Source organism: Macrobrachium nipponense, chromosome 35 (genome assembly GCF_015104395.2).
Source record: "Macrobrachium nipponense isolate FS-2020 chromosome 35, ASM1510439v2, whole genome shotgun sequence".
Classification (NCBI taxonomy): domain Eukaryota; kingdom Metazoa; phylum Arthropoda; class Malacostraca; order Decapoda; family Palaemonidae; genus Macrobrachium; species Macrobrachium nipponense.
This window is the reverse complement of record NC_061096.1, coordinates 44,214,589-44,240,991: the sequence shown is the minus strand read 5'-3', so window position 1 is coordinate 44,240,991 and position 26,403 is coordinate 44,214,589. Positions and strand designations below refer to the sequence as shown.

At 35.4% G+C, this 26,403-nt stretch overlaps 2 protein-coding genes across 3 annotated transcripts in view; one reads left to right on the top strand and one right to left on the bottom strand.

Annotated features, from left to right (window-relative positions):
- LOC135208721 (endothelial zinc finger protein induced by tumor necrosis factor alpha-like) overlaps positions 1–3,446 on the top strand; it is a 55,844-nt gene extending 52,398 nt beyond the window's left edge. Inside the window, exons 10-11 of the mRNA XM_064241208.1 lie at positions 856–1,003; positions 1,962–3,446. Of these exons, the coding sequence (XP_064097278.1) occupies positions 856–1,003; positions 1,962–2,540 (727 nt within the window). The 3' untranslated portion in view covers positions 2,541–3,446. The remainder of the gene's footprint in view (positions 1–855; positions 1,004–1,961) is intronic.
- Positions 3,447–5,014: 1,568 nt separating this feature from the next.
- Positions 5,015–25,069, bottom strand: LOC135208722 (uncharacterized). 2 transcript variants are annotated; one of them, XM_064241211.1, is made up of 5 exons: positions 24,871–25,069; positions 9,533–9,621; positions 8,014–8,130; positions 7,585–7,793; positions 5,015–6,924 (listed from the first exon to the last, which is right to left on the bottom strand). In XM_064241211.1, exons 2-5 carry the CDS (start codon positions 9,618–9,620, stop codon positions 6,835–6,837), a joined length of 504 nt encoding a protein of 167 aa, XP_064097281.1. In that variant the 5' UTR covers position 9,621; positions 24,871–25,069; the 3' UTR covers positions 5,015–6,834. The 2 variants fall into 2 exon arrangements, with proteins under 2 accessions (XP_064097281.1, XP_064097279.1); XM_064241209.1 differs by lacking the exon at positions 24,871–25,069 and adding an exon at positions 19,937–20,063.
- Between the last annotated feature and the right edge of the window lie 1,334 nt (positions 25,070–26,403).

Below are 26,403 nucleotides of genomic sequence, written 5' to 3'. Positions count from 1 at the left end.
GTACAGTGGAAGATTGAATTACAAATGAGCAATTGAAGGAGAGACGTGTTGTACAAATGCTGGAAAAATGAACGAGTTCTCAAAAGTTGTGTTGGTTTAGGCACGAGATAAGAATGGATGAGGAAACGTAGTAGATATGAAAGCAGCAGGATGATGACTTTCAGGAAAAGACTAAGGAAATCATGGATGAAAGGGATAGATAAAACCTAGACTAGACAGAGTTCAGGTTATAGCGTGCAGGACATAAGGGAGTGGAGGGAACTCGCTTCACAGAGTTTTAAAGGTGGAAGTTACACCCCACAAATTACATAGCTATAACCGATTATTCAAAATAAAAAAAAATAGTGTATAAGTAAGGACATTTGCTTTATTGACTGAATGACTAATTTGAAAAAATAATAACTTGGTGTCACAACATAGAAAGTAACTGACGCTTAAAACAAAGTTAATAATTAGTCCACTATTTGTCTTTAAAAGCTCATATTTTTCTTTCTCCATCATCATATACCAACCATAATTTTACTCCACTGTGCCTTCATCCCATCCATAGGGATTTGCACCATAACTTTTGTGCAGCAGTGATTGCAGTTATCTATGTTAAATTAAGAATTTTTTTGTTTTGCCTTGCAATACTCGTATATTTCCAACTACGTATAAAAATAGTTGTATACATACAGAGAAAATTTTATAAATATTCTTAATGTGATATGTCCCCACCATTAAAGTAGAATGAATATTATTAATTTTCCTCAAATACTATGTACTTACTTTGGTTTGCAGCTTCACTTCAGTCCAATTGTTTAGTTTTCTGCTTTTGTTTTCTGGTCTCTTCCATTTATTTTGAATTCTTTCCAGTGTGGTGTATAAATGTGAACATTGTGATGCTACTTTTCCACATCCTATGCTGTTGAAGTCTCACAAACTTCGTCATGGAGAGAGAACGGTTATGTGTCACCGATGTGGTAGGAAATTTTTCACTCAAAAACAACTAAATAGCCATGAGGTAATTACTTCTTTTTCTAGGGCTGTAGCATTAGTTACTTGATTGATATAATACATACAGTAGATTTCTACTTTTATTTATTCATCAATTTCATTATGACTATACTCTGTTTTTTTCCATCTGTCCATCCGCCTGTGGTGTTTGCGTATGGTAACACTGCGTCCCTGGCTTTAAATAGTTACGCTATGTGTAAGTTTTAGGTAAATAAAAGGATATCTGGGAGTACATTTGCAACTGAAAAGTATTTTAATAAATTACAGTATGCGAATTACACCGTTAATATTCGAAATAGGATATTATTATTATTGTTGAGGGTAAGCAATGTAACTATGTAAAGCCCGGGACGCAGTGTTACCATACAAAAACACCACAGGCGGATGGACAGATGGAAAAAAACAGAGTATAGCAAACGCACCACGCATACCTTGTTCATTTTTATTCACATCTTGCACGAATTATTTTCAAAACTTTAGCTAAATTTCACAGAAGTAATGTTATTCTTTAAGTGTCACTGTATACTGCCTCTTCTATATTCCTATTCTCATATGGATATTAGCTGCCATTGTATTTTACTCATAAAGTCAAGTACCTGTCAATCCAGGCACAAGTGTGGTTGGCAGGCTGCTATACAGCATCAGTAACAGCTCCTTTTTTTAAATTTTAGGATGTAATCCGGAATTATTTCTATTACTACATTTAAGTCCTTTTCAATTTTTCCATAGTATACATATAATTCAATCTTTTAGTATTAAATGCTGTGTGTATGTGTTATCTTGAAATATTTTTCCATGTGAATTTTCCAGTTAATTAGAATATAGCTTCACCAAATTGAGGGCTTTACTATTATATACTTTTATGACAATGAAAATCATATAAGTCCATACAAGGTGTACTTTAGTAAAGACAAGGAAACTCAAAATATTTCTCAACTCCATCATTATAACTTCATTATCCTCAGAATCTCTTCCATCGCCGAGCTCGTAGCTACAGTTGCAAGATATGTAAAGTACAGTTTTCAACGCAGCGTGGTCTTCAACACCATCTGAAGACCCAACCACATGAAAAATTCTTTTGTCAAGAGTGTGGAATTTCTTTCATCCAGAAACAAGAGTATCTCAGCCATGTTGTTACACATGGCCCTCGTTGTATTCTCTGCAAAATATCTTTCACGTCACCACTCGCAGCCCAGAGACATTACCGTTCTACCCATGCAGGTGCAAAATATTTCAGAAAGAATACACCCTTCATTAGTGCGTCTAGTCAAAAGTCAGCTAACAGAGATTACAAAGGTAACAAAGATATAGTAGCTGATTCAGCAAGTGAGTGCACATCTGTTCAGTATATTCAGTCTAGTACTGTCCAAGATTGTGTTTCTGAAAATGATACAAAAGTGGAGGACTTTGAGACAGACTCAGTTGAGATCAAATTTGAAAATGATTTTATGCCAAGTGAAGGGAATGAAGAAGACCAGGTCATAATTATTGTAACTCCTCGAGACAGGAATGAAGACATTTCAAAATTCATACAGAGGGTATAGATTTATTTTTGTAATGTGTTCATAACTGGCATTTGAATTATAAAAGTAAGTGTTCTGTGAACAATACCTTGAAACTAGAAAGACTTTGTGCAACTTCAGTGAATATTAACTTTTGTGGGTTAAACTTTGCAGTATTCTGAGACTTAAATGTAATTTTTCATTTACACTTTACTGTATACAGTATATCACAGAGGTTAATAAGATGGTAATTGTACTACGTACATACTTGAAATGTAAGTACGTAATACGTAAAACCTTGTTTTCACAGATAAATGTAGAATGTACTGTATACACAGAGACTTCTTCAATATTACTGTTTATTTCACATCAGTAAGTCTGAATAACATGTATATTTATTTTTCCCAGTGATATTGATTAGATTTCTCAATATCCATAGAGTAACACCAAGAGTAAAATTTTCTATCTTGGCAATTAGTAGTCTGCATTATTTTGTTAACAAATGAATTAAGCAACCAATTTTGTTTATTTTGTCTTTAAACTTTTCAGCAGAAATGTTTATATAAGAAATTTATCAATGTATTAAGTTTTAAGCAAGTACTGTATGTTACACAAAAACTTTCGTAACCTTTTGTTTTTTACTTTAGAACCGATGTTACAAAATACATACTACTGCATTTTTATGAATTTATCATTTGTTAAACTACTGCATGTACTACTATAGAAAAATTTGCCGTAATGTTTTGAATTAAAATTTTCATCATAAATCTAGCACTTGGTATATAGTACAGTAATTGTATTAATATCAGTTTCAGCTGCGATTGCACATTATTTTCTTTTTTATAATCAAAATTTCAGGCTGCTGTTGCACTTTATTTACTTTTTTTATACAAAAAAATACAAAATTTTCAAGGCAAGGCTATTTTTAATACTGCACTTTTTATGCTGCTATGCATACATGCATCTCATGGGGAACTGATTTATGTTTTTATTGCATAGTATACTATGTTAGAAATGTTACCTTTAAAAATCTAAGGCAAAGACCTTGTGGAATGACATCATTCTTAAGCAGCAAAAAAAAAAAAAAAAAAAAAAAATTTTTTAAAGCCCTACAAAAGCCAAATTAGCCTCTGTTAGTTTTAAAGTCTGGATGTTGTAATAGAAGAGTGCAGGACTCTTCCCCAGTACAGTCTCCATGTGAAAGACTGTCTTCAATTAGACCCTTCCAGATAGTACTGGCTATGTACTGAATTGATTGAAGTCATTGCTCCCTTCACCGTTGAAGTCCAATATAGCATTAACTTGGCAAAGACTGGGATAATCTGGAATATGGTTGATGTACAAAGGTAACCTTCTCTTTTGAAGGTAAAAGAAACTGGGTTCAGCATGGACACTACAAGCTCCTAACACTTTCTGATCATCTTTGATATGACTGACCAAAGCCTGTGTAGGTGATGAAAATGAAAGCTAATGTCGCTAACAGAGACAGAGGCCGGTCTTTGTAATACCTAACCTCATTAGAATGGAAGGATCTTATAAAAGACCCCAAGATCTCATCACTCATGGACTATCTAATTCCATTACGCCAGAAGGTGGAAGAGGCTTAGGAGTTGAGATTGCAAGAAATGTTCATGACACTCCATCGTAAAGAGACTCGGTCTCTTGTTCAGAGTGCCTAATTAGGCCAGGTTGAAAGTGATAATCCTAACCAATAAATGACGTGGTTCGGAAGTCACGTAAAGCCGTTGGTCCCGTTGCTGAATAACCACTGGTTCCATGCAACGTAAAAACACCATACAAACAAACCTAACCAATAAATAACTACTATTCCTAAATCAGTAGACTGAAAGATCAAAAGCCAAAATTAAGATACAGAACTATCAATAATTTTCAATATAAAGGCAAATAGATTCTCATAAGCACTAACATCTCACCTTTCTCACAAAATGCCAAGTAAGCTATCAAGCATGGCTGTTGTAAATAATGCAGTTTGATACAACAAAATACACACAATTTATTTGGAAAAGTCAATTGTAGTACATTTAATCATCAGCAGTACTGGTAATATCCAAATCGAACAGAGTACAGTAATGAAATTTAGGCAAAAAAGTTGGGCAATGGAATAATACTGAAAAAAATACTGTACTTGGGTGTATAAACCTCACTACTCTTTTTAAAACAGCAGTAGTATTTGAAATAGGTGAAAAGTAAAAACATACGTACAGCTTCTTGTCCATAGAGGCAAACCATTTTAAAAATACTTCCAGATGTGATTCCCTAGATCAATAAAGTAGTTTCTGTTAACATAGGACATCATGGTCAATAGGAATATCACAATGAAGGAATGATGGCTAAGCTTAAGAGATATCTGAAGCATTTCACACAAATTTTTTAATAATTGTAGTATGATCTTGTCACTATAGAGTTTTGCCTTATCTTATTACCAGACTTTATTTGTTCACTGTAAAATATTTCATTCTCCATTTTATATAAAAGTATGTGGTTAATAAAATTGGTTTTAGTTTAACTAAGTGTATTTCCAGCTATAACTAATTTTGGTAGTTTTCATGCTTGTCCAATACCAAATGAATTGAAAAATTTCAGAGTAGTACTGGACAGCTTTGGTTACACAAGGTACAGAAGGAGAAAAAGGAGAAATAACAAGGACAACATTACTGGAATGGGAAAATTTGGTTAAAAATGGAATTAGCAGGATCATGAATGAAGGTTAACAGCTTATTTTATATAAGAAAATAGTTCTTAAAAAGAAAAAAAGAAAACATTCACTCACAGAATCCATATACAAATCTTTACAAATGGATTTCTTTGTACAGAATCTGCATACACATTATATTATTCATAATGGAAAGAATTTGTACATTGTATAAAAGTATTCAGAAAAACATACTATATCCTGACTAAAAAATAAACATTATTATGACAAATTTTTAATCAATTAATATTTTTCACAGGTACAAACCTACGGTCTTAACTTTAGGATAGTTCTAGCAGCAGTTGGTTGGAAAACCGGTAAAAACAATTAAAAATTGTGATGCAAGGAATTGGTGGCATCAGGATCATCCATCTTGATGGGTGAGGAGGAAGCCTCCAACCTCTTTTCACCTGGTGATGCATTCAATTTCTCAACTTGGAATTTGATCATTAACACAGGAGAGCAAAAGCTGCTGTCCCATCAATGATCATATTTTTCTTTATGTACTTGTTCAAATCACGAAGGAATTTTACCTAAAGGACTTTGATCAGTGGTAAACCACTTTAGATTTCCATGATCAGTGTATATGATAAAATTGGTATATGATAAAATTGGTATATGATCATAATTTACATATACCAATTTTCTACTGTTCTTTATGGTACCAAGTGGTCTTGCAACATCGCTGCTCAATATACATCAATGCGTCACTGTAGGTTTCATGTTCAAAGAAATATAAATTTTCATAATACAATTTATTATTTGGAAACTTACCTAATGTTAAAGATAGCTTATATCTCCTCGCCTATCAGCGTAGAGATATAGACTATCTTTACCAGTAGGTAAGAGTCATCCCAAAGAAATGAATTTCAGTTTAAAGCTGCCATAGCAGGTTGTTGCTGAGGTTTGAATCTGATCACTCATGAGTTTGGAGGAGAGAGAGACAGAGACAGAGACAGAGACAGAGGAAGACTGATTTTGTACATAAATAATCTTTTTGTTTTATGAATGGGGGAGGTGTTCCAACTACAGTATGGTACAGCTATTGTACAATACTAATGTATAATTTACTGTTCTACTGTAATTTGTGCATCTGCTGTACATACAGTATATATTTTATGCCATATGATCTGTGAGTGCTATTTGCCTGTGATGCCTAGTGAATCCACAATATAAAACCATTACAACATCGTAACACTTTGCTTGGATTCAAGGGATGACTGTAAGGAGTCATAATGATCTGTGGACTGCACATTTTGAGAGATCACGAAAACAGTTGTAGCAAATATTGTACTAAGTCTTAAGTACATTACTATAACACTTTACCCAATAATCTTAAAATTATACAATTGAAGCTCACAACCGTGATTTATCAATTTAGTCAGACAGAAAGCAAGTTCTATCATTAGCACAATTACATCAGTATACAATTCACAACCCTGCATTGTCTCTGATGGCCAGTGAAATAGTTCTGTTGTTGTGATCTACTTAGGCTATCATTACAATTTTATTTTCTGATGTACAGTAATGAATTCAGAATTCATGGATGATTCTACCAGTTCTGGACAACTAACAGACATAATGCAATAAAAATTACTTGTATCATTTGGTGATCAGCAGTAGTTATCCAACTATTACTGGAGCTCTAAAACAGGTGACTGTTTGGCCATTCTGATTCTGGATTTGGAACTCAACCAACATCGGACTCTTTGCCTGTAAAAAAAAAAGTATAAAATAAATTTACAAAATTGCACTTGATGCAAAGGTAAATCAAAATAAAATAAGATAAGAAGGTATGTCTACAAATGGATTTGCTTTTAATCTCAACTGTCTGAGACTACAATTGTTTCTAACTATTCCCTTAAAATTTTGATGGCGCAACTGTAAAAAAGCTAATCATAAATATTTTGACATCGGACAACAATCAAATGTCACAATGGTCATTGGGACAGTTTAACTCCATCTCCCCTAGAAGCAGGAAAAGGGTGAGGGCTCAGAGAGAATTTTCTGCCTGTTTTTCAACCTTTTTACATGCAGTAAAATTAATGTATAGCAAAATGTATATCTTGGGAAAGAAAATTTATGCATTTTTATAATGTAAAAAGAATTCATAAATATAAAAATTTTCATAAATATCTCCTTTATGAAAAGTTCCAGATAATAAATACAATGGCTTCAGATTTACACTGGGAACAAGACTGATGACAGCCTAGAAGGAAATGGCCGATTGTAATACTTATCACTTGCTTTCAAGCTATGGAAATATAGTAAATGACACCTTATTTGTAAAGGGAATTTTCTTGATTACAGGAATTGCAAAAAGATAGAGACAGCTTTGAATGAATAGCATTCACTCTGCCTTTCACTACCTACCAGACGTGCTTGTGGTGGTATGGTGATGGACTTGGTAACTGTGGTCTGGACACCGGGGAACACAGGGCACTGAGGGGCAGAGAAGGGGCACAAGGGTTTCTTCGTCTCTCCCGGCATAGCCACCCTAGTAGGGTCACGTTTCCCGATGGTTGGAATGCTCAGTCTAACCCAAGCGTAAATGCTACTGTGCATGTTAGTGATAACCTGGTCTACAGCAGAAGAAAAATTTAGTATTTAATTTTTTTTAAGGGAAAGATACTTTTAATATGATCTCACAACATTTGCACTAACAAATTTTGAAATGATCTCCCAAATTACAGTGCGATTAAGAAAAAGTTAACACTAGTTCTTGCCTCTAGCTTATTTCCTCAGGTACTTAGGCTATCTAGAAATTCAATTAAAACGTAACAGTTGCATAAAATACTTTACCAGTGTTTGATGTAAAGGTGATTGAGTAAGTCCCAGAACGACCTGGTACAATAAAACAGGGCCATTTGTTACAGCCTGACACCTCTATTCTGTCGATCTGTGCTAGGTGAGGTGTTTCTGTAAGACAATAGTTTTTTACCTATATGTCTTTTCTACACATGATTGTATATTCACATATATTAATCAGCTAAAAGGATTGCTGAACGAATTATTGTTTTTGTGATGGTCTGACCATGTGGGAAGAATGCATGACAATTTGGTAGAGAGTTTGCAGTTCAAGATTACTGGGAGAGAGGAGGAGATTATGCCATAGAAAGGGATGGGTAGCTGGGATGAAAGAGGTATTAGAAAGGAAGGCTCTTAACATCAGGAAGTGAGCGGGTGAACAAGACCTAGGATATGTGAATGATCCAGTGAGTGCAGGGGTTCGACAAGCTGACGAGGACCCTACATTTAAGCATATGAAAACAGCTAACATTGTGGAAGTTCTCTGAACTAGGTTCATCCACAGCTTGGTCAGTAAAGCAAGATAATGTTGCAGTGCATATTTTAAGGAAATTTCACTGAGCGACCAGATGGATATTATGATTGTAAAATAAGGAATACCAAGTACTCTCGCCGACCACAAGGCATACAGCTAGGAGGTCTGGGCGCTCCCCCAGTGGCCAAATCTTTTACTGGGATTTGAAGGCAACAGAACAATTTTCATTATCAAAATTACAACCTTAGGTATTCAAAATTTAAATGAAAACGGACATCAAACTCTGCTGCAAAGGTAACTTTTCCATTTCATAATTCCTGTCAATTTTGGGGATTTGTCTGGTCGCCCAGTTATAGTGTTAGAATATGCACTGTAGTGTTGTTGTCTGGTCTTTTCTAGGGAGCTTACACCATTGGGAAAAAATATTAGAGAGTATAAATTGAGTTTCAGTCCCTACTGGACAGAACCATTGCAAATCACTTCACTTATCAGCATGTAAGTTTCATAGTAGCTAACTTTCCTAAACACACACTACACCACTCAACACATGCCTTCAACGGACTTTCAAACTTCTTGGATCTGTTTTCTGCATCCCTCTCCACCTTGTTCCCAACATTTCCAAATTATTCATACTTTTCGCCAACCTCCCTCAAATTATTCATAAACATTTCACCTAGCCGAATATTGTGCGAGTGATCAACCTACGTACCTCAAAACACGCTTGGATACATATTTACACATCTAACCAACTATGTACTATATCTTACCTTTCCAGTCTAAAACCTCTTATTGCTCTTTTTTTATCTCTAGCCTCTACATTTATTTAGCAAAAAATATTCACACCACTGACAATACGCGTAATTTTTTTCAGCATTTTAATTTTCTTTATTTAGGCTTTATTTACTCACAAACATATCTCTCTACACTGACGTAATTAAGAGTTGTTTTTTTTCCGAAGGCACTTGCTCGGAGATACACAACCAAGAGAAGTGAATTTTATTGAAATATAAATGAAAATAACAAGACCGTTATACTAACTGCAGTAAGAAAATCCTGGTTTGTCGTCAACCCTCAAAGCACCAGACCCAGCCAAGGATAGCATTGTTAAGAACGCTACACGGATCATCCTGAAAATAAAAGTATTCATGAAAAGAAGCATCGATATTTTCCTAGATGTAATAAGAGCTACATAAAATTGATGAAATTTCCTTACATTTGCAAACTTGATATTAACAATGGCGTGTAATTTACATACTTGGATAAAAACCTTGTAACATTTCCTAAAGCTACATAGCTAATTAAAAATCAATTTTTCATTTTAATACACTACTTTGGCATACGGGAATGTTTTTAAAATCATGTAAAGCCAATGCCAATTTATTGACAGTTACCGCCACCAAAGTAGTGGCTTGTTTGGTTTAACTACGGGATTATTTACATATATAATACATGACAAAACCCAGACAAAAACTTTGCTAATCACATGACTTCCTCAAGGTACTTCACTTTGTCAGGTGTGATTTATTATTTTTTTTTTTTTCGTTGGCATTGCACCCATCCTGCCCTTCCAACAACGAGGCTGAAGAGCCAACAGTTTCTCACGTTATAATTAATTGGTGGTCACCCATGCAAACAGTGTCCACACTCAATATTGCTCACAGTCTGCGAAAAAGCCTAGATGTCCTTGACAAACAAGCATGAGTATAGCTACACGAAATGGCAGGCTGCTAAAACTGACTAACAACGATCTACTCGGAAGGTAGAGAGAGAGAGAGAGAGAGAGAGAGAGAGAGCGAGCTTGTGTGTGTACAAGGAAAATGTATCTCAATATTCCTGCTACAAAAAAACTAGGTCACTCGGGGACCTCCATACCAGTTTGTACCGTTGGCCGAGCAGTTTGACCTCCATACCCTTAAATCTTATGTAAGAGCACCTCCTCCCACTTATTCTTCTTGGTATTTATATCAAATGCAAACAAACTCTCCTCTGGTTCTGGTTCCTAGACGCTCACTCCACAAACACAGTTGCGGGCACACTACACTATGAGGTGCAAAGCTTTATTTACTTTTACCCAAACTCCCTTTCATTTCTTCTTCTTTATAAGTGAGGCAGAGCCGTGTTACTTAGCTTTGACATCCATCGCTTTCCAGGTTAAGAACATTCTTAATTTTGAGGGCTATCCTTATATATTCTCCCAGTTTTCTTTTAGGGGATAACAGCATCCCTAAATTTATACCCTTATCTGCTTTTTGTAGTAATTTACAGGTGAATAAATGTTCGGTGGTGTCCTCCTCCACTCTACATATTTCACAGACCTCGTCCTTAAATTTGCCCCGGAAGTTGGCCTTCAAGTTCAACATATTCAGTCTGGCTTTTATAATGATACAGGCATCCTCTCTTTCCAGTTCCCTTATGTAATTGTTTTCCTCGAAGTCGTCTATGAATCTCAGCTTCTTCATTTCTTTTCTCTTTTCTCTCAAAGTCTCTTGGATATCTTGGTTAATTTTTTTCTTTATTTCCCTTTTCAGTGCTGCTTTGGGATATTCTCTTAGTCCATTAATTTCTATATCATATTTGGTGCATATGTTCACCACGCTTTTTGTCCAACATTGCCCAAATGGGGCTCTTAACTGATCTTCAACTATTTCTTTTACTAATCTTTTCTCCTCCAAATTTATTATGTTGTGGAAAAGCATTATCTTCTTATAATCAATTCTGTAGGCTACTGGCCATATGCCGGACTCAGATATAATTCCCCAATACGGCGTGCCCTTAGGTTGTTCATACATTCCTCGGAAGATCCTTTATTGCATTTTCTCTAGCGCATTTAATTTATTTTCCGTTACGTTACTTCACGTCTCTATGCTGGCAAATAAGGTTGGTACAACTACTGTTTCATAGATCTTTTTCCTTACTTCTAGTGCCGAGTTTCCTACTTTGTTAACGTCCCCCATATCTTCTGATTTCTCTTAGTAGGTATTCAACCTTTTGATTTCTCGTTTTAATACTTGCTTCCTTTGAGCCATTTAGTGTGTACCATTCTCCTAAGTACTTATATTCTTTCACGTTACTAATTGGGCTATTTTTAAGTTCTGTTTTTATTTGTATATCTGGTTTCTTTGCTTTTTTATCTATTACTAGCACCGCTAATTTACTTGGCTTCGTATTAAATGTGAATTTCTTAAGGTGCTCTAGGCTAAGGCAGTTGCCAATTGCCATTTCTACTCCTTCTTTCCTGCTTGGGAGCATTATGTCATAAACAAATATTAGGGACTCCTCATCCTCCTCCGTCACCCGCCACTTTCTTCTTTTTGGTGTTACCGAATGTAAACTATAACCATCTGTCCCTTCTCGTTATTATTATTTCTTCTTCTGCTTGATATTATTGTATGTATACAGAAAATAACTATACTCTAAACTTACGTCAGACCTTTTCCTTGACATTATCAAAATTTAATGCAAACAAACCCCACCCATAAGCTGAAAATAACGCCATGTTGTAATCACATCTATGGTTGGAATCTTACGACAAAGCTGCTGCTTCTTGAAATCGTTAAATATATATAAAAAAAAATTAAGCCAGTAACTGAAAATAACCCCATAATGTTATCTCACGTAAATACTTCTTGATATTATAAAATGTAAATAAAATACACGCTGAAACAGCAAATATTCATAATTGTAATCTAATTTTTCTCGAGCGTTCTAAATTCCACGGTCTGGGATTCAAAACTTTCGTCAGAAGTTCAGGGGGCCAATGCTCTCAAGCTTGCGAAATCACTTTACCAAACATGAAGTATGCCTACAAGTACTGTATATTATGTAACCCCAAAAAGTAGTGCATTATCTAGGGTCAGCCCCAGATCAAGACCACCAGATCCCCTTACTTCCCTTATACCCGCCAAAACTCTCACCCGCCTTATCACATCTTAGCCTAAGGAACCGGGTTGAATAATTATTTATGATTACCATGTTGGGCGGTAGGTATGAAAGGAATTTCCAGAGCTTGCCGTTCGTCCGAGCAATAAAAATGGTTAATACATTATTATTATTGTATTATTATTGGTGTCGCAAAACGACAAAGGATTTAGTATGCTTGAATCTTGGGTTGACCGAAATATTTTTCTTATTTCATATTCGACAACGCCTTTAACCTATTACAGAATTAAAATCATCAGCCGCCTGAGTAGGTTAATAGCTAAGTCGACGTTCTTTCCACAGTACACTGTATTTTCGTCTCAGGACATTTAGTCCAAAACTTTATCTTAGGAATATAAATTCCTTCTAAAATCATTCTGAAATCTTGAGCAGACGAGAGCTATCAGCATAAAGAGACCAAGATGGTCCAGAAGCTGTAAAATTAAACGCTGATTGATCAGTTTGGCAAATGGCATAACCATAAGCGTATATAGAGTTCAAAGGTAAATCACAGGTTCATTTCAGCGGGGCGAAAAAATATGACTTTAAATTCTGGTTCAAGAAGTGAAATTCTGTAGTAGCAAAACGTCAACTGCCATAGTCCACCTCGCCGCGGAATAGTACCAGCTTAGATCTACCACATTAATTTCCGACGGAAACGTTGGTTAATTCACTAAAACCCTTCTCACTATGTTTAAAACACACGGGGGGAGGGGAGGGGTTGCAGGCGTGGGAAACGAGTAGTTTACTGTAAAGTTATGATGGGGGTGACTTTTGAGAGGAGAGGGGGCCTCACCACCCCTTTGGTATTGACGACGAAAGGTCAAATAACCAATTTATATAGGATCTGGGATTGAGTGGAAAAAAAATAAAGTATAGTTGTTGCAAATATTAACGGTATATTAATTAATAAAACACGACTCAGAAAAGCATATTGTTCATAGCATCGAGATATACGTAAATATATATATATATATATATATATATATATATATATATATATATATATACATATATATACATATATATATATATATATATATATATATATATATATATATATTATATATATATTATATATATATAATATACAATTGTTTCTACAATTTATGGCACGCTAGGTTAGCTTACCAGTTACCTTGAGTACAAAGGAACACACCTAGGTCTACATAACTTTTCAGTTCTTTCATACTACTGTCAGTTATATATGGCAACGTAATTTTGATGTAACTATAACATGTGATAGGCTACGAAAGAACCCGATGACTGAACATGTCATCAAAAGAACACTTAATCTTACCATGTTAATGTCTCATTTCCTCACACCTGGGGAAGAAGAGCTTTATTGTGATTTATACTTTTGATTCGCCAAGTTTTTTTTTTTTTTTTTTTTTTTTTGTTTTTTTTTTTTTTTACAAATTAATAAAACAGCCACGCACAATGTCAAAATACATTCGTTGCAACTCATTTTCCAGTAATGTAACTGTTTAGCCACTCTACTTTCTTTCTAACTGAACTTAACGTTTACACTTATCAGCTGCCGCAGCCGCTGCGTGAGACTCCAGTCTCCTTGGCTCTTCTTCTTGACATTTGCGTTCAGTAGTTGCCTTTAGAATACTATCAGCGTTTTTTTTTTTAGCCGATTATTCAATACGTTCGCTGCATTATTTACCAGTTATTTCTACTTCGAAATTTTTAATGGACAATCTCCTTCTCCCTGAAATATTTAATAACTTCGCTTCATTCTTACCAGATACCTTTACTTTGATCACTTGAATAGACAATCTCTCTCTCTCTCTCTCTCTCTCTCTCTCTCTCTCTCTAAAGCATACCTTTTCATACTCATTTTCCTCCATTAGAAAGGGTGGCTTCGGGAGGGTTGATAGAGCCTTCCGGTATTCAGGAAGTCTTGGAACGATAATGATAATTCCATGGCCTTTTCATGACCTCATTGGACTCCGGTAACCCATCTAAATCTGGGTTAACTGGTTGGGTGACGGTTAGGATCACTAGAAAACTGACAAGACTCCTACCAACCAATAGAGAAAATGTAAAGAAAAAAATTATTGAAATTTTACGTTCATTCAGAAATAGAGTTAAAAAATATTCACGAGTTTCGTCCTACATTAGAATAATCAAGTTTTTTTAGCACCGGCTGCCCGGAAAATAATAAATCCCGCGTTTCATTATTAATAACCACAGAACGACTTGATTCAAAGAGTGAAATGACTAAAGGAATTATATTTCACTAGTGGGAGTCAAACCTGTTTTATATCTTGATATTCGCAGAAGAACAATATGCATGCTAGTTATATGTAGTTATTAAAGGCTAAAAATATGACAGAACGAGTAGATGAAACGTCACCGAGTGTCTATTGTTGCACAGATATAATCTTACTTGGGGAAACGATGGAACCATCCAACAGAATTCAACCCCTTCGAGATTCCAATACAATAACCTCCGTGTTTTAATTACCGACTTCCTTTTCATCCTATAACGGAAGGAATAGCTAATGTGACTTGCTGTCCTTAAATTCATGTGGCATTGAATCAGGAGCTTCCTTAATATTATTAGTACTATTACTACGTCGTATTGTCGTTGTAGTATACAATACTGAACGTAACGAACAAGGAACTGTCAACAATTATATACATCCACGCAATCACTATATATATACGTATACATATAAACGAGGAAAGACATGGATAACGAAACATGGTAATGAGCAACGTGAAAGCGAGATCAACTTTTAAAAGAGCATCAACCATAAAAAGTGGAGAAAAAGAACGAACAAACAAATTTTTAAAAAGTAGATACGAGACAGCTTAATAAAAAACCACAAAGAGAACGCAGTGAAACAAAAGATAAACAAGAATTGAAAGCGATGTGTTGCAATAGACTACCAACAGATTGTTCTGAAGCGTAGTAATGAGGCTGTGACTGAACCAACTTTAAGGATCACGTGATCGGAGAACGTAAGCAAAACCATTTTCGTTTAGACTGAAGGCCGTTGGCACGGGCAATCTGATTTTCCTTTTTATAGACCAGAAACGAAGGAAATGAGAAGACAAGAAAGGACAGGTATCAACTTAATATACCGTTAAATTATAGTTATATTTCAGTTTATATTTAGACCAATACTAAGTAAGGCTGGTCATACCGGCAGGCGAGGAACATTACATCCTACCTTCCCCCTCCCCATACCCCCTGCCATTGATTAAGGTCATTAGTTCGTAGATTTCTTTTGCTCCACCCTTCTTTATAACATTCAGAATTCTCCAAACTTCCCTTGTACTCCCTTATATTCAAATCTGTCCCAAAAGAAACTCTTGGGATGGCGCCAACTGAATCCTGATGAACTGTCACTGAATTTACTCGAGATTTTTTTTTAACTCTAAATTTCAGTTTTTCTCAAACTTATAATGTCAATCTGTATTTTCTAAATGATTGAGAGAATAGTAAAAGGAAACAATTGCATATGTAAGACTAATAAAGCCACGTCCGTGCACGAGTTTGCTCTAAGAATGTGCTTTTTAATACTAAGCAAACGACCACCTCTATATATTTCCTCCAAGGCCAAGACTGAAACAACCAAACGAGCAACAAAAGAAGATCGTTATAACAAAACTATACCAAAAGTCTATTTAATAACTAAACTGCAGGGAAGAGTGATAATTAAATATTCATTACGGCCTCCAACGAACCATAACTGCCGGAGAATTCTGGCGTAACGTATATTCTATAAACGGCCACTGAACTTTTCTTTTTGCATTTGAAACCATTAGTTCGGCATCTATGATTTATTCTTCGTAATGGATTGTGAGGGAAATTGATTCTTTTGGGAGTGGTGGGCAGGGTTTGGGTGGCTTAGAAAAAAACTTTTTAAGCAACTGTTGTCCTGATCTGATCCTGAAAGAATGGTGCTAGATCAAGTATGACAGATACTGGTAGTTTATCTGATCTATCTAGCTATATTATATATATATAATAGTATATATATTATATATAAATATATATATATTATATATATATATGTATGGTATATATATAATGATTATAATATACATATATATATATATATATATATATATATATATATATATATATATATATATATCACTATATTCAACATTAACCCATTCGCGTAATAGAAGGTGGCTTTAGAGTAAAATAAAAAAAAAGGCGATAGTCACTGACAGTTATATATAGGCCTACTTCAGTTACTACCTGTCTTTTATACTTGACATTCAATTTTTTAAAAATTCTCTTCTTATATATCTTTTACTTTCAGACTGATTTACGTATCAGCCTTTCTCTCATTTTTACTCTTTTTGAAGAATTGTAGTCAGGAAATATAGTGAAAATAGCTTATCGGTAGCAAACAATGTGAGGTAAGTTAGTTTCAAATGTGCAAAAGCATAGTTCATTTTCCTTCAGGGTTATTTATCACGATTTGAAAATAATAATGCTACTGATCTCTAAAGTTCTAGTAAATATATATTAGCAATTTATAAAACAACAGACTTGTGATTAAGCTCTCTCTTTATCAACAGAACAGTCTGTAAACTGTCATGCAAGACGAGCATCACGTTAAACAGCACAAGGTTTAACAGTTTGCCAGACAGCTAGCAGTAGCGTGACTGCAAATTCACATCATTTCATCGTTATGATGAATCTGAAGTTTCCGCTTTCTTCACTTGGCGCCAAAGAGCAGTATTCGACAAATGTGGTTTTATTAATTTTTTTTATTTCTCTCGAATGAAGCCAGCCTGAGTCCTATATGGTCAAGTCCTAACACCGGATGAATAAAAGAATGTTTGCCGATTACCCGATGCAATTTTGTTTTGAAAACGTCACTGATACGTGCCTGAGAGAGAGAGAGAGAGAGAGAGAGAGAGAGAGAGAGAGAGAGAGAGAGAGAGAGATGGCAAGCATACAAAGCCATCCATAGGCCGATCTATTCTAGTCCCACTCGAGTGTAAAAGAATGTTTGGCGATCACTCAACGCAACTCTGTCTTGAAACGTTACCGAGAGAGAGAGAGAGAGAGAGAGAGAGAGAGAGAGAGAGAGAGAGAGAGAGAGAGAGAGAGAGAGAGAGAGAGAGAGAACCCAACAATCGTCATGTTCCGCTTGCACTCTTTGGGATCGATTTTAAGGTCAGGCTCCATACTTTTACTTTCATTCTTCGGACGGACGTTTTCCCATTGAATTCCCAACACTGCTCAGTTATTTGGTTCTCTGGAGATTTAGAGGCAATAATGCGCGCTTGCGCAGGCCTCCGAGATTTCCCAGGGAAGCAAAGTAAATTGGAAGTAATACAGACTACATGAAGCCGGAAGTAGCTTTCATAATAGTTTATCTCCTCTATTTTTGGCTGACATGAATCGTATTCACAACAGGTTTAATTTATGTTTACTTGGCTTTTGCCTGGATAAGTGGGATAGCAATAGCATTGAGCCAGTCAGTCGTTAGTTTTGAGTGAAAGAGAAATCACATGCAGAAGGTGAGGGAAAGGGAGAAGAAGAATGTGAGACTGAAAGATATATGAAGCTAGATAAAGATTTCGATCAAACAATAATGCAAGTCTTATTACGTTTAAGTCATACTGGGAATTTTGTTTATAATTAAAAAAAATTATTCTTGAGAAAAAACAATATGCACCTAAAATTGGAGTAAAAACCAAAATTGAAGACGGACGACAAGTTATATACGAGCATAGGAGCCGTTACGAAGACGCAACGTTACTACTACAACTACTACTACCACACATCTTTCTTAAGTTACGCCATCGATAATCGATTCGAGATTGAATGTACGAAACCAAAAAAGACAGTCACATTCTCTTTGTTTTGTTTTGAGTGGGGAGGTTGAGCTAAATACTACATACTGTTAAAAAAACCTACTACGGCCCAAAAGAGCAATATTATCACATTAATTAATAATAATATGAGAGACCCCTAGAGACTAAGACAGCAAAATTTTTCACTTGAGATAGGGTTACACGAAATTCCAGTTTACAAGTAAAAGACAAAACGTATTAAGCAAATGAAAAACTGTATGCCAGAGGATGATCACAGCAGATAATTAGGCAATTTCGATGTAAAAAGAAAAATAAGCAATCAAAGTACAGCAGATCATTACATAGAGAATAACTGTGAATAAAAGCGTAGGCTCTTGGGAATTTGGTCCGTAAGAAAGGTAAGTCTCCTGGTGAAGTGAACAACCTGTAGGCACTCAGCATGGTAATATACAGGTGAATTAAAGTCAATGAAGTGATGCTGAGTACCGATGAAACCAAATATTTAGGATGCATCTTCGAGTCATACGACGCGTAACAACACATTAAGTGTAACAAGACATGGGAAGATGAATATCAGAGAGATATTGGAAGAAGGACCTTCAAAATAAGCCCTTTATGGGACATTCAGTGAATTGTCCCAAGGAATGGAACAGACGTGATTATCTGGAGATTCATAAGAAGCATTAAAGTTGTTTCTATCCTAAAACTCCCGCTGTGACACAAGAAAAACGAACTCACGCAAACTATAGACCTTCAACACGCAACTGAAAATGAAAGTTCATTACCGGATGCGTTTACATGCAAGAGTTTGCAAGTTGCGTTTTTTTGCGTTGCATTCGTGTTGTTGCAAAAGGAAGCTTTGTTCATCGGATTTGTTTAAAAAAAAACACCCTTGATTGTAAAAGTGATTGCCATTTTGGTTTTGCAGATACTAAGGCAATTTTGGTAAAACTTTGCTCAGTAATCAGTAAGCTTTCGTGTGATTCTGAGGCAGTTTCTCCAAGTAAATTTTGGAAAATTATAAGACCTTTTTGTTCATCAAATTATTGGGATAATTTTTTATCTAGGTACCTAAGTTATTCATGAAATCTTAAGGCAGAATTTTTCAAAACAGTAAGTCACAACCCCTGTGAGAGGAAAAGCAAAGTAACTTACAGGAATAAGACCACCAATTTGACTTCTCGAGATCTTAGAAGATTTCAAGCAAAGCTTATTCGGGCTCTCTTCAGCTTTACCTTTGGTGAGATAGATTAGAGCTAGTTGCCATGGTCAGTGAGAAAGGTAATATTAGCACTCCTTCAGTATACTCACTGTCGAGTCAGTGACTCCATATTTAATTGATGCCTACTCTGAATAAACTTCCAACTTGAGTTTTTAATACTAGCTTATTATTTATTAGTTTGTATCCTTATATGCTGTTCTTTTTTTTTAACTTCTTTTTCTTGGCAATTCCATTTGTTCCTCTGTTCCTCTTCAGTTAAAACTGCGTCCTAGTTTACATGCGCTTGCGCGCACACACACACACACACACACATATAATATATATATATATATATATATATATATATATATACATATATATATGTACACATTTTATTGTAAACTTATGGAATAAACAACAGCCATTAACTTATTTCATAAAGTTACAAAAATCACAAAATTAAACAAATAAGCATAAACAACTCAGCATAAGATAAATATTAAAGCCTATGTATCCTTTACCTGAACTATAACGTCTATCTCTCTCAAGTTGCAAAGAAGACTGAAGAGCCAGTGAGCAGAAACACGTTTACTCTCAACAGTCCAACGAGGAACTGACGGACCTTAGCGTAAACGGTCTGATACAAACTCGGCGTCTACGCTCGTAAGCTCCTCCCACCAAAGAATATAGTTCCTACAACTACATTCTCTTGTTTTGGTTAAGGCCCCCCTACCCCTTCCCCTTTCTCTCTCTCTCTCTCTCTCTCTCTCTCTCTCTCTCTCTCTCTCTCTCTCTCTCTTTATATACATGGGTAACCTGCTCTTTAGGGACTAAAGACATTTTAGGCTAACGACCTATTAGGCCTACTCCCTACCACTAGGCCTCACTTCAGTTAATTAAATCGAAGTTTTAAGGATAAAATAATCATAAGGGTGAGCTAGATAGTACTGTTACTAATCACATTAAGTTTACTATTTTTATTGGCTATTTCTATTATTCCTGAAGGGACTGTGAGAGAATGTTTACTGGGGTATTAACTTTATAGGCCTACAACCCAAAACTCGTTCTTACTCCAGATCAAGCTAAATTTTATGGATAACATACCCATAGGAGTGAGCTATATAACGTTTGACTAATCCCATTGATTTAAGCTTGATATTTTTACTGACTATTATTGCTAATCCTTGTCATTTTTGTTTGAAGACTATCCTGTTTTACACAGTAAATGTTACCAGAGAGCCGCTGAATAAAAAGTTGTGCGAGATTAGCTTTTGTATGCTCTAGAGTCTAGAGTCTAGAGTGCAGTGGTTCTTAACCTTTTCCATCCCACGACCGCTCCGTGACCCTTCAGGATATTACCGTGACCCCTATAATAAATTTTGAAATGGCGAACCTTGTGAAAAGTAATATGAAACAAAATGATAGGAAGACCATGGTTTACTGAAAATGCCACGAACAAAAAACTTTGAAAAATTCTACAACTTTCGATGGCGTCATTCAAATATATGAAAATACATGACAGTAAATTATATTCTCCCGAATCCCTTGTGATCCCCTGAGAAACCCCATGACCCCCAGGGTAAGAACCACTGCTCTAGTGCGAGCCGTAAAAAAAAGGCGTGATCCGACCTCCAGCTTACTCGATACGCGTGCAAGATTTTCCCCTCACGCATAAGTCGTAAACATTAAATTAAATGTGCTAAAATCTACGGTAAAATAGGTCGTTGTTTCACCACAAATTAAAATAAATATTATATATATTCCATTAGAAATAATATTTCTGCAGTACTGCTTAACATGCACTTTATTTATATTTTACCATTTCATTCTCATAAATAAATCATAAATATCCTATCCTAAAATTCCTGTATCTTTGACGCAACGCGGAACGACTTTTCAGACCTTTTTAGGCTTACCTAACCGCCCCCCCCCCCGCCCCACCCCCACAACAACAACAACAACAACAAAGTTTGTAGGCTTATCCCAGGTAGCGCATATATATATATATATATATATATATATATATATATATATATATATACATATATATATATATATATATATATATATATATATATCTATATATAAAATATTATTAAAATTATTATTTTACCAAAAAAAATTTAAATTTTTAAGTTTAATAAAAAAAAAATATATATATATATATAATTTATATATATATATATATATAATATACTTGTATATTTAATGGTAAAACTCTAGGGACTATGAACGACTCATTTCACACTTACTTCTGCCCCGTTTCCGGACATTGCTCATTATCTCTCGTAAATGTTTTCCTCTGTCTTTCTTAAAAACTTATGACATTAAAACGAATGTAATAAAATTCATTGTACTACTTTTCCTGGTTTTGTTACAAAGAGGGAGCCTTTGTCGTAAGATAACAGTGATTCACTCTTCATTTCTTAGTGTTCTTTGTGTGTTGGCGACATTTTTCTCGAATGAAATTATGATCCACGAAAACCATTTTGGATTACAAGGTTTTTAGAATGTAGTTACAATGCTCCTGGTTTATTTTAAATTTACTTTTCATGAGAGTGTTTTACTTCAAAATATTAAGCACTCTAGGATACTCTGAGCATATTAGCCACTCTCTGGTCTACGGAAACCTATTTAGTACTGAGGCGGAGACTAATAAATTGGTCTAAATTAAATTCAGGTTTCACTGCAGAACTGATAGACCAAAGAATCTTTAATTGGTAGAGAAACATTTCAAAAACTATCTAGAATAAATAGCTATCAATTTTGAGCTTAATTTAGATGCTCAGGTATTCAATATTGCAAAAGTGCTATTGGAAAGATAAATAAATAAATAAATAAATAAATAAATAAATAAATAAATAAATACAACATCCCATATTCTATCACTGCTGCCAACACCATCATCTCGGGTTACCACACAAATGTTATTTTCTCTTCATACATTTTCGTTGTCTCAGTTCGAGTCTCAAAAGTATTTGATTCACTCGATCGATTCATTATTAACGAAGCAATTCTCGGTATGTTTGATTTTGCAAAGAATTTATGTATTTATAATTTTGTTGTTGTACGTTCCTATAACTCACAATGTCATTCTTATTGCTTTATATTGCTTTATACAAATTCCGCATATAATTTTGAAAGGTAGCATAATCGATTTCAGTGTTACCATATCAGCCTAATCCAGATGAATGGGACGGACTGAGTCTAGGGTTTCGCTCCCCTACCCGGAACAGAAAAGGTCACAGAAACATTTACCAGTTTAATGGAAGAAATTTTAATAACTTGTTTATATTTTTAATATCTATGGGCACCCCACAGACCAAAGAAAAGAGAATAAAGAGGAGGGAAGAAAGTGTGATTTCTTGAACTTTGAAAGGTTATCAAAACCACGACAAACGCAAACAGGAAGAAGTACGCTGATGTGAAGAGGTGATTTATAGGTGCTGCGAGGTCACCTGAGACGATTAATGTATTTGGCTGTTAATTGCTCTTTTCTTAATGTCGTTTCGGCAGGAAATACGTAATAAGACTACGCTAATTACTTAGCATTTGTCAGCCATTTCCCTTGAAGAAGACAAAAGGGGCCTAAGAATAGCGAAGGACTGTAGTCACTAAACAGTTATTCTGTCTGGAAGAGATATATGATTAGTAAAGTCGTCTTTATGTTAACATAACAGTGACCAGATGATATACAACTAATAATACTCATAATGGTGGCAACATACGAGAGGCTTGAGACATTACGTGCCGTCCAGGTGCTGGGTAGAAATCCTTTCATTATTGAAGAAAATAATGAATAAGTTGGATGGAAAGTAGTGCAACTCTGGCTGAGAATTTTATCAAGAAATATAAGGTTAGTGAAAAGGAAGTTTGAGGTTCATAAAAGAAGACATGAAAATGGGCTGTGGTTGAAGACATGGAAGTGGAATGAGTAGGTGAGGGATCTTCCACGCTCCATGATGATTGACACCAGGGAACATTTTGGGGAACTATAGTCGGGCAGAAAGCGCAAACAAAAGCTTTAGCTAAGTGAAAAAATGAGATTATTTGGGCTGTAATGGCATTAAAGAAATATTGTGTGGAGACAAGAAAAATTAAATTTCTAAAGGAAACATGGTACTATACTTTTTTCTTTTAGGTCTACGAAACGTAATCAACTCTATCTCCTTTCTAAACGTGAGGCTTTAGCAGGAGAGTTACGCAAACTGCGTTCGTTGACGCTCGTGCTGTTTCGTGTCCACTTGCACTTTAGCTGGTGTGCGCCATTCGACGGACCGACGGCTGCGTAGCAATTTAAATTCTCACATTTTGAAATACGTCTTTCGAATTTAACTTTGCTGCGTTCTTTGATGTCAAAAATGCAGGTTTGCTACAGATTATGATTTATTTGACCGTTTTAAAACAGGTGCAGTTGTGTATTCCAGCGTAACTACAGTATATACTTTATCCAAAGAATAATGTCGTGACTACGACTCCGACTTTGTGAAAACGAAACATTATAGGTCACAGTTCCGCGCCTTGTAGTAATGAGTGATAACACAAGATTTGTCTATGAAATTGCACACATCTCTCTCTCTAGTTCTTGAGATAGAAAACTCGCCATTTCCCTATTGCCGAGTCGCAATAATCGGCAACCGCAATCGTCGTTACCTCACACAATTCCACAGTGTCTTGTCTCACGGTGGAATCGTCAAGTCATTCTTGACAAACTGCATGTAATCACCACTTACGGGGATATTCTTTGATAGAGACTGTGATGTAATGTTACGTAACTTTTTACTTTTTTATTTTTTCGTGAAGGCCTGATCACAACACGGCACCTTTCCATCTTTGTCAGAAGAAATAGTTTCCTGACATCTTTTTGACAACTTGCTGAACGCTTTGCGGCAAGTAGATAGAAACTGGTACCACATTTTACACGCGTATCAGGATCACGAATACAAATGTGCATTGACATTTAAACTTTAGTCATGTATTCGTACAGCATTAGCAAGCGTAGTGCTGTACATGAACAATGTTCAGTCAAATTGTGCATGAAATCTGGGGATATTGTTTGCAAATTTAAGATATAATAGAACTTTCGTTTAAGGTGACACTGTATTTCAATATAAATTGGCATTATCGAAAAAATTTACTGTATAACAATCCGTTTGTTTGTACTAAAATAAATGACTGAGTATTACAGAAGATTTGTGCTGAGCTACTGCGGCTTAGAAATTTACGTCATTACGTAGGCCTATCTGAACCCAAGGTATATAGAATCTAAACCTCAATTTCTAAGAATATTACTCCTCGGGGAAGGCTTCTTCATGAATGTCCTTTGAAAGAAACACTTTTTATATAGAAGCATACTTATAGATAACGATGTTTTAAGAGAATAAAGAAAATGGCACTATAATCCTAACCGTAGGTTAACCGAGGGATAAAAAAAATAAAAAAGCGCAAGGCTAACCTTTGACCTGAAGCGGCTGGTGCGGTTCAAAATGAGCCACCGTGAAGCCCAAAATCTTTGGAGTTAATGGTTAGGTATCACATTTATCTGCACGTCATCAAATAATACTCATGGAACAGCAAACGCACGCCATTCACTCGTAAACAGAGCACCAGTTAAAAGCTTGTGAATTCCGTCATGCTCTCGCGACATTTGCCTTCTTAACTGGCAGTTCTTTCGTGTTCATTCGGAATGGTAGAGTTCCTTTCGGACACTCCAACTCTCCAACATGAAAATTACTGATATATCAGGGAGAGCTTGGTCACGAGAACCACGCCCCCCACCATTCCAAACCATTGGACCTCCTCTTACGCAAGTCCTCTTATGCAAGTTTAAGTTTATTTAAGGGGAGCTTTTATACTTCAAATTTAGAGAAATACATCGCAACGCCAAGCCGTTAATGTTCGCTTTTGCGTTCACCATCTGACCATGGTGACGTTTAACTCTCTCTCTCTCTCTCTCTCTCTCTCTCTCTCTCTCTCTCTCTCTCTCTAGTCTACATTTCCGAGGTTTGTTTAACTACAATGTAGTTAAACCACGTCGTTTGTGATTTTACTCTCTCTCTCCTCCTCCCCCTCCTAGGCCTACTTTTCCGAGCTTTGGCCAAACTGACCATGATAACGTTTAACGCTCTCTCTCTCTCTCTCTCTCTCTCTCTCTCTCTCTCTCTCTCCTAAACCTGATTTTCCGAGCTTGGAATAGTGAGACTACAAAGCATTTACACTTTCACAAAAAGTTCAACAGTCCTAGATGAATGAATAAAACATCGGAGACACAAGGCAGAATTCTTTTTAGAATATAAATTAAACACTGAATTTGGAATATACCTTAAAAAAATGTGGGTGTATTTAACGGTTATACACATTAATATATGGAAATACGTACCATAAATAATAGACTACCTTTTCTTTTACAACAATACTAAACTGTGGGTGGGTGAGTGTGACTGTTGCTATAGGAAGATTATAACCAGCCACAGATTTACCTTTTAATCTTAAGATTCCAGAAGCACCAAAGAAGCTTTTTCAGTTCAAGGTCAATGGAGGTGGAGGGATGAAGGACTCACATGAAAATGAAAAACAATAAAGCAAATACTGGCAAATGGCAGCTCAAGAAACACGGAGATAAGCACAGGACTAGACTGCAAACATGCATCAATACAAAATAGACGAATGAAATTTCCTAGCTTTTTTATTTTTATTTTTTTTTTTACATATTTACGGTCGAATAACATTCATGAGACGTGTACTTTTTGTTTTATTTGGTGAAATAAAAGAAAATATCCAACTCCTACCAATAGTATTAGTAATTCATAAAATGCACACCCACAAACCTAGACTCGTAAAATATCTTATTCAGTGTTAGCCTACAGATCAACCAAACAGCGAAGTAATTTCTACATGAAATTTACTATCAGAAATGGAATATTTACTGACGTAATATAAACAAAAACAATTAAATATAAAATAATAAGTTAGTACTAGTTGTGGTTAG